Here is a 13,941-nt window from a genome sequence, read left to right as displayed (position 1 = left end):
AAATGAGTCATGATTCAATGAGGCAGATAGCTTACGATAAATCAGCAATTTATAAAATACTGCGTTAATGTGTGGGGCCTTTATCAGTACAATTTCTAAGTATTTAGATGTAACCTTTTGATCTGTGAGAGGGAGTGCATATGAACACATAATAGACAATTGATGTCACCTTTCAGATTGTTATATGTAAACAACCAAAGAATGCCTATCGAATTTTGATTTCATCAAGAATGTGCAGTGAAACGTAGAGTAAAAGACTAAAAATGCATGTATTTCATAAAGGATTTATTGCACTGATTTAATCTGTGTACACGAAATATCTGAAAATTTTGTACTTCATCTTTCGTGAATAACATTGTACCTTGTAATGTAGCGAACGGTTTAGGGACGAACGAAAATGATAAATGAGTCACTAATAAAAGTATTATTTGCAATCCTAAGAGAAATCCTAGTCAAGAAATTACAGATATGTTGAGCTGCTGATCCTTATTCCAAACCAATATTGAAATTAAACACGTCCTTGGATTTGTGTGTTGTACCTAGCTAATTTAAAACAAAAAAATCTTCACTTGTCCAGTTTCTGTGTATATCTTTTTGAAAACTGATTTCTGTTTACAAATTTTAACATAATCTACAACTTCAGATTTAGATGGATGGGAGTTGGTCATTAGAATTATTGATGAATAGTGATAAACCTTACTTATGTTTCACTTTTACTGGAAGAACTTTAGTTAACACAATTCCTCTGGCTCATTAAAACTCTGCCATAGAAACCTACTTCTAGGAACTCAGTGATAATAATTTTTAGAACACTTCTACTGAATCGATAGATTACTGAAACTTCTACAGTGAACTGCAGTGAATAATTTCATGTCTTGCGTCAGTTACTCTAAATTAAAACTGTGAACTTCCTTTTCCATATTAGTTTTCAAATGCATTATGCTTCCATTAATTACATACATATTTTCAGTCACTTTTGCACGTAATGACTAGCCGTAATTTTCAAAATAGCAACTGATTCATATTTATATCAATGAGTATAAAAATGATTTGTGTTGAATTCCATATTGAATGTACGATCATATCAACTAACTCTGCATCATCGATTGATTTTTTAATAAGTACCTGCCTTGTATATGTATTATATATTGGATGATGCAGTTGTTAAGCCTTAGCTGCGTGAGTGATAAATGCCTGAAGAGATCTCATTGGAATGGGACATTATCAAGAAATGTTTACTTATATCATTAACAACATTGTGATAGGTAGGTCTCCTGACTCTCTTGGCAACTTTCGTTAAAAACGATTACATAACAACATTGAAACCATATTACTTTCCAACATATCTACAGAGGTATTTTACAGAAGTAATTCTTCAGATGAGTTATGACAAAGATCTAATCGGAGAGACCTGAAATTTAAATAATGGTTTGTCATTGAAATTGATGTCACGCATAGTGCCATGTGTTTTGTATAATAAGAGAGAAAGAATATATGAAATGTTAGGATATTTTTGTCCACATTTTGGGTGTGATTTACGAGCAGAGACATGTGATTGTTCAGAAATTCCTGCTTGCATTTCAATCTGCTGGATGATACACTGCACAGAACATTTCCTTTACGTTTGAGAATAATCTTATGAAGCGTCTGTGTATTACATATATTTGTGAGTTACAAATATCAGTGTTCAAACTCTGGATATGTTTTCCTTTAAGGCTGGTGTGACTCTTCAGAAAAGGGGCCTTGCATGCTAAGCTGAGGAAATAACACAAATTGAAGTGCAGCAATGGTACATTGTTTGCAGGTATCACAGTTTATGAATGAGTATCCATTCCAGAAAGCTTTATTAAAAAAATATGTACAATTAACAAATCAAATACTAAAATTCTGAAAAAACAACACATAAGTTACTATCTCTTTGAAAAGCTGAACTAAATTTATATTAAAAATACACATTTATTCTTTCGTCTGAGGCATTATGATTATTAATTCTGTGAAATGCATATGTACAATAATTTGAAAAATTGATTTTAAGTGATTCTGTGTTGCAATAGCTTTCTTAATTTTACAAGAATGTTTTACAAAGTGGCATAGATTCTCTTTGTTGTGCTCCTCGAATAGCGCTGTAACACCACAAAAGAAGCTGCTTATTTGGATGTGCATAAACCACTTATTGTGTTTTCTTCAAGTCAATGTTTCTTCATCAATTCAACAATGCAACACCGTTACCTCAATTGACTGTGTCGCTCAATGTTCCTCCACAGGAAAACTCCACCATCGCACATTTACACTATGAAAATCTGTTAGAATATCTACCACATCTGTGGTTATACCTAGTATTCACTACAAGCTGCCATTTATCGACCAGCACACAAGAAAGTAACTGATTTCCGATCGATCTGTTTTCCATCGGCCAGATCAAGTGCCTGGATGGAATCGGTAATTGATACTTCTAGCAGTAAAATGTAAATATTAAAGGTATCAATCGTTATTATTCTGCAGAATGTGAGAAGGAAGACGTGACATATATAAAACGTGGACGAAACAGGTAACTTTTTCAGATTATATTTCGTATCTAACCAAGCATCCAGTATTGGATTTATTGCATAATTTTGGTCACAGCCATAGAGTAGTACTGGAGTAACACGATTGATATTTTCATTGTAGCTGATATGCAGCAAGTGTTGGTGTTACCTGGAACCCTTCCCGGATAATGACTACTGCGTGCAATTACTTATCCTTTAATTTTATTGCTAGTATACAACATTTTGCTGTTGTCTATTTCGAAAAATAAGCTCTTACACGTTATGAATTGTCATCTACGAGGCCATACATCACGCTGACAGGTTCTCTTAGCTTTTAATTGTTCGTGCCGTTCGTTGTGATTTATTGACTCCATGTCAGAAATGAAACTGAATGAAGCTTCATAGTCTGACGTATTGAAATGCTACTAACATTTCTTATACAAATATCCGTGTTTTCGAATGAAATGTTATTGACATGACACTTTCCTGCTTGGAAAAATTTATACTTTCACTCTCCCATATGTCATTACGGTACAAACATTCAGGTAGACTTTACATGTCATGTGAATATTTCGTATCTGTGCAGTAAGGCAGTTAAAGGTAATACCGGCTCCATAAATTAATTTCGTACTACATGGTCGACGTATCTATGAAATGATTAAAGTGTGAATTGCGAGATGTAGTTTGTGATAGCTTTCTTATAATTTGTAGGGCTGTAATATTCGAAAAGAGAACTTAGCACGATCGTCGAAGTCATTAATTTGCCGAAAGACTAGAGCTTACGACTAGTAGCGCAAAATAAGGAAGGAACTATTTCCCTCTAACCTACTTGAGGAACTGCAGCACACTGGATAGTATAAATGGCGGATAACTTAAAAATTGTATTTCCAAAGACAGGAGAGTTTTTAAGCCTTTACTCAGGGTTTCATTTTACTGTATCAAACTTGGTGTAGCACCATGGAGCATCAACGTACATCTATCTACAAATTTAATTCGAGTGTTTTCTTAAAAATAACGTTCTGGAATAAAACGTAGCACCTTGTCAGTGAGCGCTGTAGTAATCACGAACTCTGAACACTTCTTCAGTCCAACGTCACAACCTACAAAATCGTGACCAGACTACTTTTAGCGTGGCTCAGTGAACGTCTGATACATTGTGGTGAAGATTACCAGTGTAAAACTTATACAAATGTGTTGGTATTCTACCCCAACCTCTCTTCTGGATCGTTCGGTCAAGATCGTGGATCACCTGGTCCAGAATCTTGTGTAGCTTCTTAGAGAAGGGATCCCTGTAACAAAAGAAAACGAAGATAATGACATGACAAGGAAACAGATAATTTCGCAATGGAATCAACTTACAGGCCAGAGAACTGGAAAAAGACAGCCAAAACAATATGTGAGGTTGATCTTTTTACACTCATCACTGTGTGTAAGGGACGGATAGCCATATCAAATCATTGTTATTTGTGGAAAAGGCGTGCCTCACCCGGAGACTAAAATGCACTATCTGCGATTTTTCTAACCTACATAGCACTTACTGGTCGTAATAGACTAACGCAACCACTTAATTTCATTAACATAATGTGACAAGCATGAATACTCAGACAACTCCCTATTAAGGAAATCTTCTTGTGCAATTCCTACCATTTATAATTCAATAATCCATTAAACAGCCTTCGTATTTTCCTTACCTTAGTTAAGAGTGGAGTTGAACTAATTTACGTTCGTTCGCCATATAGTTGTTACGTACTGTTTGAATACATTACATTCCTTTTCATAATTTGCTTAAAGTGTCTATTTAAGATTGTTCTCGAAAGACATCGAGCTTTTGTAGTTTTCACTCATTTCGTGTCTTCTGCAACATTAAAATTACGTTCAGCCAATATCTGTGTGGTGTGTACAATTTCTTTTTTACGTTTGCCTGCCATCTGGAAGTTACCTGCACACCTCATTGGAAGATAAGTAGTCACTAATTCCTACTTTATTGTTCAAGTGCTGTAATGAAAAATTAATTTCTGTTAGTTGCTTAAACTTTATCATTCTTTCTTACTGTATTTTGGCGTTATTGCCATTTTATAGTACCACTCCGTCTTCAGGCCACAAGTGGCCCATTGGGACCATCCGACCGCCGTATCATCCTCAGTTGAGGATGCGGATAGGAGGGGCGTGTGGTCAGCACACCGCTCTCCTGAACGTTATGATGGTTTTCTTTGACAGGAGCCGCTACTATTCGGTCGAGTAGCTCCTCAATTGGCATCACGAGGCTGAGTGCACCCCGAAAAATGGCATCAGCGCATGGCGGCTGGATGGTCACCCATCCAAGGGCCGACCACGCCCGACAGCGCTTAACTTCGGTGATCTCACGGGAACCGGTGTCTCCACTGCGGCAAGGCCGTTGCCATTTTATAGTACAACCTGCAAATATTATATATAGTCTAGATGTCGACAATTAGATAGAAGTTTACATAGAATGTGTACAAAGGAATCCTGACGTTAAGTTATTCATAATGCATGTACGTACTGGTATTCATTTCTATATACTCTGTGACAAATGCCATCTAATCGACATCTACACTACGTATAATGACTGAAGGTTGTACTAGAAAATGGCTGTAACGCCGAAATAAGCGTAGAGTACGAAATAATAATAACAATATTTAAGCAGCTAACAGGAATTGGCTATTCACTGAAATTTCGTACTGTGACCTGTACTGGGCTGTAGACTCCACAACGGGGAGATTACTAAAAATATTTTAAATGCGTCAGTTTTTTCTGTTTACTGCTAAAGTATCGTCATGTGTGAAAAATATGGATGTTGTCGTACGTTAGGAAGTATGGGGCAAAATGGCAGCACTGGGGATTCGTATTCAATTAGGGGGGTTGTAACGGGGATTCCAGTAAAGTATCAGATGAGGCTATACATTATGCAGTCGAGACAATGAGAATCATGGAACAAAGAAGAAATACACTCATGGAAATTGAAATAAGAACACCGTGAATTCATTGTCCCAGGAAGGGGAAACTTTATTGACACATTCCTGGAGTCAGATACATCACATGATCACACTGACAGAACCACAGGCACATAGACACAGGCAACAGAGCATGCACAATGTCGGCACTAGTACAGTGTATATCCACATTTCGCAGCAATGCAGGCTGCTATTCTCCCATGGAGACGATCGTAGAGATGCTGGATGTAGTCCTGTGGAACGGCTTGCCATGCCATTTCCACCTGGCGCCTCAGTTGGACCAGCGTTCGTGCTGGACGTGCAGACCGCGTGAGACGACGCTTCATCCAGTCCCAAACATGCTCAATGGGGGACAGATCCGGAGATCTTGCTGGCCAGGGTAGTTGACTTACACCTTCTAGAGCACGTTGGGTGGCACGGGATACATGCGGACGTGCATTGTCCTGTTGGAACAGCAAGTTCCCTTGCCGGTCTAGGAATGGTAGAACGATGGGTTCGATAACGGTTTGGATGTACCGTGCACTATTCAGTGTCCCCTCGACGATCACCAGTGGTGTACGGCCAGTGTAGGAGATCGCTCCCCACACCATGATGCCGGGTGTTGGCCCTGTGTGCCTCGGTCGTATGCAGTCCTGATTGTGGCGCTCACCTGCATGGCGCCAAACACGCATACGACCATCATTGGCACAAAGGCAGAAGCGACTCTCATCGCTGAAGACGACACGTCTCCATTCGTCCCTCCATTCACGCCTGTCGCGACACCACTGGAGGCGGGCTGCACGATGTTGGGGTGTGAGCGGAAGACGGCCTAACGGTGTGCGGGACCGTAGCCCAGCTTCATGGAGACGGTTGCGAATGGTCCTCGCCGATACCCCAAGAGCAACAGTGTCCCTAATTTTCTGGGAAGTGGCGGTGCGGTCCCCTATGGCACTGCGTAGGATCCTACGGTCTTGGCGTGCATCCGTGCGTCGCTGCGGTCCGGTCCCAGGTCGACGGGCACGTGCACCTTCCGCCGACCACTGGCGACAACATCGATGTACTGTGGAGACCTCACGCCCCACGTGTTGAGCAATTCGGCGGTACGTCCACCCGGCCTCCCGCATGCCCACTATACGCCCTCGCTCAAAGTCCGTCAACTGCACATACGGTTCACGTCCACGCTGTCGCGGCATGCTACCAGTGTTAAAGACTGCGATGGAGCTCCGTATGCCACGGCAAACTGGCTGACACTGACGGCGGCGGTGCACAAATGCTGCGCAGCTAGCGCCATTCGACGGCCAACACCGCGGTTCCTGGTGTGTCCGCTGTGCCGTGCGTGTGATCATTGCTTGTACAGCCCTCTCGCAGTGTCCGGAGCAAGTATGGTGGGTCTGACACACTGGTGTCAATGTGTTCTTTTTTCCATTTCCAGGAGTGTATTTGTGCCCTGAAGGCAGAACGGGAAATGGTGTGTTTTGAATTAGACAACTGAATGGGGAACGAGGAAGTGAGAACTAGGATAAGGTAACAAGTATATAGTGGAGTGAGAATACCTCAGAAATCAAATTTCCGATTTCGGTTAACAATCATTTTTAAGTTCGCATCTGAAACGAGAGAAAAGCGTCAACCAGTTTTTTCAGGAAAGTAGAGTGCAGCTAACTCGTAGGAACAACATTAGGAGTAGATGAATATAAAAATCTAGTAAATAGGAAGTAGTCTTGCTTCTAGGTTGCACTAACGTAAGGGAAGTAGGCCAAATGCTCCATGAAGAGCTTGGTATAGACTACTGTATCACAAGCATCGTGAGACCTAGTTTCATTGCTAGTGAAGTCACAGAGAACACAGATATTTTGGTGATTCAGTTCACATACTTGTAGTAGGAAGAGCAGGAAGCAACCTGGTTAGCAACTTAGAGTATAGTATTAATGGTGTCCTGGAGGAAGTAGGAGAAGCATCACCACACCCACAAGTTGGATTTGTCGAGATTTGCAGAGCCATGATCAGGCCTGGGTTAACACAGCTGTAAGCCATGTAAACAAATAAACAAAGTGTTATATCTTTGCTGTACTTAGTTTTCAGTTCGGAGCTGGGGATACAGAAATCATGGCCTGCACATGAATAGGAGGGGGAGGGGTAAGTTAGATGTGCATCTAGAAGAAAATGTAAAGTGGTGAGAGCACAAGCACACAAGGCAAAGTACCTGTGATTAGGGGGCCAGACTCAGGCTATCGACTGATATTCTTGAAAGAAATTAGACCGGAACAGGACCATATTAGCAGTCCACAGAAACATAAAATTAGTTTGTTTCAATAGAACATTCTCGAGCTGAAGAACAACATAGATCAGCTTCTTGTATCGCAAGTAGATGTGGAAAATTTTGAAGTGATAGACGTTCTGTGCCTCTCTGAACAACATGTAACCACAGGGATAGCGAAGTTAAATGTGATTGATTGTAGACTGTCACCACTTTCGTATAGAGTAAACATGGGAAAAAGGACTCAAGTTCAACATGCAGAAAAAAATTTTGATAAAGTAAAATAATTTTTAAACAAGTTTTATTTGGCAGATCAGTATGTGCTTCTAAATTGTTACTATTGGAAACATGAAACTATAGAAGTCTACAGATCACCTCTAGGCGACTTTCAACTACTTATGAGAAATCTAGATGCTTTATTGAATTACCCTTCAGACAGTATGAAACAGGCAGTAATTTGCGGAGAGTTCCAAGTAGATTTCTTAATAAATTCTGATAGGAAAGATGAATTGGAAAAATTATTTGGTTGTTTCAGTCTGATTTCATTAGTGAACTTTCTGTTCCACTTACAGAAAGGTAGCAGGACACTGACTGATAATATTATTACAGACCTTGCTCAATCTGAAAAAAATTAATGTGTACCACATTGTTAACAGTCTATCTAACCATGATGCACATTTCGTGGAAATAAACAATGTAGCACCTTACAGGTCTGAAGTATTTTCATACAAAGCAATGTGGCTTATTAACGAATAAAGTAGTCAATATTTTAAAAGTAATTTAAAAGAGGTGGTACAGGATGAGGTACATGTAGAAAAATATGGGTAATAATCTATACAATCAACAGTCGTTTATGTCTGTATTTTAAAGCAGCTTTTGTAAGTTAACAAGTAGAACATAAATAACTAGAGAGATTGAAATTTTTACTCTGCAGCGGAGTCTGGACTGATGATGAAACTTCCTGCCAGTTAAAACTGTGTACCGGACGGAGACTCGAGCTCGGGAACGAGGTACTGACAGAAACAAAGCGATGAGGGCGGGTCGTGAGTCGTGCTTGGGTAGTTCACGAAAACCAAAGGACCCGAGTTCGAGCCTCGGTGTGGCCTGCCGTTTTCATCTGCCAGGAATTTTCAAATGAAGAGATTAAAATCTCATGTATGGGGGAGAGGGAAATTTATGTAAAAGAAAGAATAAGTCAGTACCAGAAAATACAGATAATACTGTAATATTTTTCTAGAAAGTTATTAAAATGTCCAGAGATATATGTGCCCTGGTAGAAATTAATAATGTAGATAATAAGATTAAAACTGTTGGGGGTATTGTGAAAAGGGGACAGTGTGAGAGAGTACAAGATATCACAAAAATTAAACTGAATGACGATGTTTGTGACTGATAATTCACAAATATTTGAAACAGTCAGATTCTAACTGTAGCAGCAAAAATGATGTTTGATAGGTCAGCTGAAGAAGCATGAGAATACATTAAAAATGTTGTTCCACAAAGCTTCAAGTAACTAGAAGCAGCACCAACATCCTTCACTGATATTAAAAGAATTATAAAAATTCTAAGAAACTAAAACTCACATGCTGTTGTGTGTGGTTTGAGGTTTTCGGGCGCTAAACAGCGTGGTCATCAGCGCACATGCTGTTGATGAAACTTCGAATAGAATTCTGGAAAGTTGGTCTAACTTAATAATTAAAATCCTTAGTGATATATGGCATGCATCACTGGCATGGGGGATTTTTCAGTCAGATTACAATATGTAATTATAAGACATCTTTATAAGAAAGGTGATGAGAAGACTTTAATAATTATCTCGCAAATTTCTTATTGACTCTTTCTCCAAAGGATTCAGAAAAGTAGTAAACTCAACTGTAGTCTCACATTTTAGTAGAAACAGTTTAATTAGTACACCACCGTTTGGATTCCAGAAGGGTTGGTCGACTGAGAAAGCTGCTCACATATTCACCCATCAAATTTTACAAGCGTCAAATAATAAAATACCGCTGTGTGGCACATTTTGCGATCTCTCCAAGGCGTTTAATGGCATCAATGGCTTTGCACATAACTGGTTTGTATCATATATAACTAACAGAACGGAATAGATTATGCTGAAGAATTCAAACACTATTGGAAGAATAGGAAATTTTAGTGACTGAGGAGAAATCACAAAGAGCGACCCACCTGGTTCAGCTTTTCGTTCACTGCTGTTCCTTATACCGTGTGTCTCTACTGAGCGTCGTCAGGCTCATTTCGTCTGGTGTTTCGGCAGGTATTTGCTATTTAGTTTCTGCATTGTGTAACTGATTTCAGCTCGAGCACTTACTGCTCGTCACGTCTTTCATGTGTTGCCCAGTGTCAACAGAAAGCGTTCGTGTGTTTCCCATTACAAATAAAATTATTTTTAAATCGAAATTTTACGTACCTATTTGATAGACCGCTAACAGATTTGTCTAGTCCCATATTTGTTTTATCGATATGTCTTAACAGGGACAATAAAACACGAAGAATATAAAGAAATCCAGTAGCGACTCAGTAGCGCTGCATGCAAGGCAGTAGCTGTAAGCGCGAGCTATGGCGGTGCTGTCGCTGTCAGAGCACTTTTATTCTTAGAGTTTTGTTGTTTTTGTTAATATGTATCGATAAAATAAATATCGCACTAGACTGATCTGGAATCGCTCTATTGAATGGGCACCTAAAATTCCGATTTAAAAACCATTTTCTTTGTGTTGGGAAACAGACGCTTTCCGTAGGCACTGGGAGTCACATCGAAGACATGCTGAGCACTATTTGTTTGGGCTGACTCCACCTACACACTGCAAAAACGAAATTGCAAATATCTGCTGAAACACCAGAGAAAATCTGCCTGACGACTTTTATGAGAGATGCCCTGAATATATGTGAATGACCTCCCATTTAACACTCATCAAGCAGAACTGCGTACTTTTAGCAAACATTTGTGGTGTTATAATAAATCCCATTACAGTAAAAGCAAATTAAAATGTCGTTAATGATGTTTTCCGATGAATTATGTTCTTTGAAACTGGACTCTTTCTAAATTTTGAGAAAGCTCATTATATCTACACTCCTGGAAATGGAAAAAAGAACAAAATGACACCGGTGTGTCAGACCCACCATACTTGCTCCGGACACTGCGAGAGGGCTGTACAAGCAATGATCACACGCACGGCACAGCGGACACACCAGGAACCGCGGTGTTGGCCGTCAAATGGCGCTAGCTGCGCAGCATTTGTGCACCGCCGCCGTCAGTGTCAGCCAGTTTACCGTGGCATACGGAGCTCCATCGCAGTCTTTAACACTGGTAGCATGCCGCGACAGCGTGGACGTGAACCGTATGTGCAGTTGACGGACTTTGAGCGAGGGCGTGTAGTGGGCATGCGGGAGGCCGGGTGGACGTACCGCCGAATTGCTCAAAACGTGGGGCGTGAGGTCTCCACAGTACATCGATGTTGTCGCCAGTGGTCGGCGGAAGGTGCACGTGCCCGTCGACCAGGGACCGGACCGCAGCGACGCACGGATGCACGCCAAGACCATAGGATCCTACGCAGTGCCGTAGGGGACCGCACCGCCACTTCCCAGCAAATTAGGGATACTGTTGCTCCTGGGGTATCGGCGAGGACCATTCTCAACCGTCTCCATGAAGCTGGGCTACGGTCCCGCACACCGTTAGGCCGTCTTCCGCTCACGCCCCAACATCGTGCAGCCCGCCTCCAGTGGTGTCGCGACAGGCGTGAATGGAGGGACGAATGGAGACGTGTCGTCTTCAGCGGTGAGAGTCGCTTCTGCCTTGGTGCCAATGATGGTCGTATGCGTGTTTGGCGCCGTGCAGGTGAGCGCCACAATCAGGACTGCATACGACCGAGGCACACAGGGCCAACACCCGGCATCATGGTGTGGGGAGCGATCTCCTACACTGGCCGTACACCACTGGTGATCGTCGAGGGGACACTGAATAGTGCACGGTACATCCAAACCGTCATCGAACCCATCGTTCTACCATTCCTAGACCGGCAAGGGAACTTGCTGTTCCAACAGGACAATGCACGTCCGCATGTATCCCGTGCCACCCAACGTGCTCTAGAAGGTGTAAGTCAACTACCCTGGCCAGCAAGATCTCCGGATCTGTCCCCCATTGAGCATGTTTGGGACTGGATGAAGCGTCGTCTCACGCGGTCTGCACGTCCAGCACGAACGCTGGTCCAACTGAGGCGCCAGGTGGAAATGGCATGGCAAGCCGTTCCACAGGACTACATCCAGCATCTCTACGATCGTCTCCATGGGAGAATAGCAGCCTGCATTGCTGCGAAAGGTGGATATACACTGTACTAGTGCCGACATTGTGCATGCTCTGTTGCCTGTGTCTATGTGCCTGTGGTTCTGTCAGTGTGATCATGTGATGTATCTGACCCCAGGAATGTGTCAATAAAGTTTCCCCTTCCTGGGACAATGAATTCACGGTGTTCTTATTTCAATTTCCAGGAGTGTATTTCTGCACAACAGACACAATCATAAGAATAACTGTTCTACCACATACACATGAGTGAGTAAGTGGGATAGATTTCTCCAGATATTCCGGTTTACCTGTTGATGACGCCTTGAACTGGGAGAAGTTTGTTACTGAGCTGCTTATATTCGTACAGTAATGTTCAGGCCATTTTGCTCTTAGTACTATTGATATACTTGGAAACAAACGAATGAACCGCTTCACATACTGTGCATATTTCCAACTCAGTAACGTCTTTTCTAGGGTAACTCACCATTTATATACAAAAAGTATTTATTGCACAGAAGCGAGCGGTAAGAGCAGTATGTGGTGTTCAGCTGCGCTCACATTTTAGGTACCTCAATTTTAAATGCAGCACTACAATACAAATTTTGATGACTGAAATTCGCCATTAATAATCCATCACAATTTGAGAAGAACGATGATGTCCATACCAACAAAAACATGACTTTAAAGAGACATCATTGAAGCTGTCAGTGACATAGAAAGGAGTTCAATATGGGAGAACAAAAATTTCTGACCATTTGCTGAATAGCGCAAAATGTCTTTCAGGCAGGAAAATAATTTTAAATCTAACTTAAAATCATTTCTGCTAGACAACTCCTTGTATTTCATGCATGAATTTCAATTGAAAAGTGGTATACTGCAAGAAAAAATTAAGAAACCAAAATTTTAAATGTAGCTGTATGAGTAGGAAAAGTAACAGTTTCATTAACGATGTAACATATCTTTTAAACTGACGCGATCCACATCATTCTGATAAACAGAATCGTTTGATGATATATGGAACGTGTAACTAACTGCACTGATAGCCTCGCTCCTGAGCACCCAAGAACGAGTCACACAACCAAATAACTGTATCTCTCTGGTAATTTGATTTAGTTGTGTCTGAAAATGCATCGTTGGATCTGCTAACTATATCTTCATTCAGACCTATCGATTCTCTATTTCTATCTCAATGCATTCCATATAATTCTCTGTTCTCTTCTCTATATGTTTGCTTCGATGATCAGAAATAGATTTACCAATGTGTAGATAAATGCGGTGTAGTCATAAAATTCGTTCGGTTTTTTGTGTTTGGAGGAGCAATTTTTGTTGAAGATTTGAAGGAATTGATATTCTATTCCAGTGTTTTGCATGTAACTTAATTATGTTTCCTTCGGTTCTGCTTTCAACTGCTCATCATAAGACTTATATCGTTAGTCTGTACAGAGCAACGTGCTTAAACAGTTCTGTGTGTATATGAACAAGATTTGTCTGTAAGTCGTAAGTGAGCCATTATTAACCCTCAGCAACATCATCCATTTTTAATTCAACGAGGTTATATGAATGTGCCTCATGAGGTGTCGTCGAGTATCGAGAGCGGCGCAAGAAGTATCCACCACCGTGGAGATACTACACAGCGAAGCGGTATCACGAGGCGCCAGTGAGATGCTAGGAAGAAGCCGTGCCTCCCGTAGTTCAGAGGCGCCACTGCCTCGCTTCTGCCCTGACATAGCGTAGCCAGGGGCCAGGAGGGCAGCTGTGTTCGAGGCTGGATCCTGCCCACTTCCAGGAAGTTCCTATCAGAGTAATGTTGTTGCGGTACCTACTCGCCGTGACACAGCCCATGTCAACCGTCGAGGAATAAAGAGACTTCCGTCTCCTGTGAATTGTGCCTACAATCCAGCGCTATCAGAACTGTGT

At 41.2% G+C, this 13,941-nt stretch overlaps 1 protein-coding gene across 1 annotated transcript in view; it reads right to left on the bottom strand.

The window, feature by feature from the left end:
* Nucleotides 1–3,572: 3,572 nt before the first annotated feature.
* Nucleotides 3,573–13,941, bottom strand: part of LOC126471322 (WSC domain-containing protein 1-like) — a 183,734-nt gene continuing 173,365 nt past the window's right edge. The window contains exon 4 of the mRNA XM_050099445.1: nucleotides 3,573–3,814. Within this exon, the coding sequence (XP_049955402.1) occupies nucleotides 3,661–3,814 (154 nt within the window). The 3' untranslated portion in view covers nucleotides 3,573–3,660. The remainder of the gene's footprint in view (nucleotides 3,815–13,941) is intronic.

Source organism: Schistocerca serialis, chromosome 3, assembly GCF_023864345.2.
Source record: "Schistocerca serialis cubense isolate TAMUIC-IGC-003099 chromosome 3, iqSchSeri2.2, whole genome shotgun sequence".
NCBI lineage: Eukaryota > Metazoa > Arthropoda > Insecta > Orthoptera > Acrididae > Schistocerca > Schistocerca serialis.
Note: the sequence above shows the minus strand (reverse complement) of the source record. Positions and strands in the feature narration are given on the sequence as shown.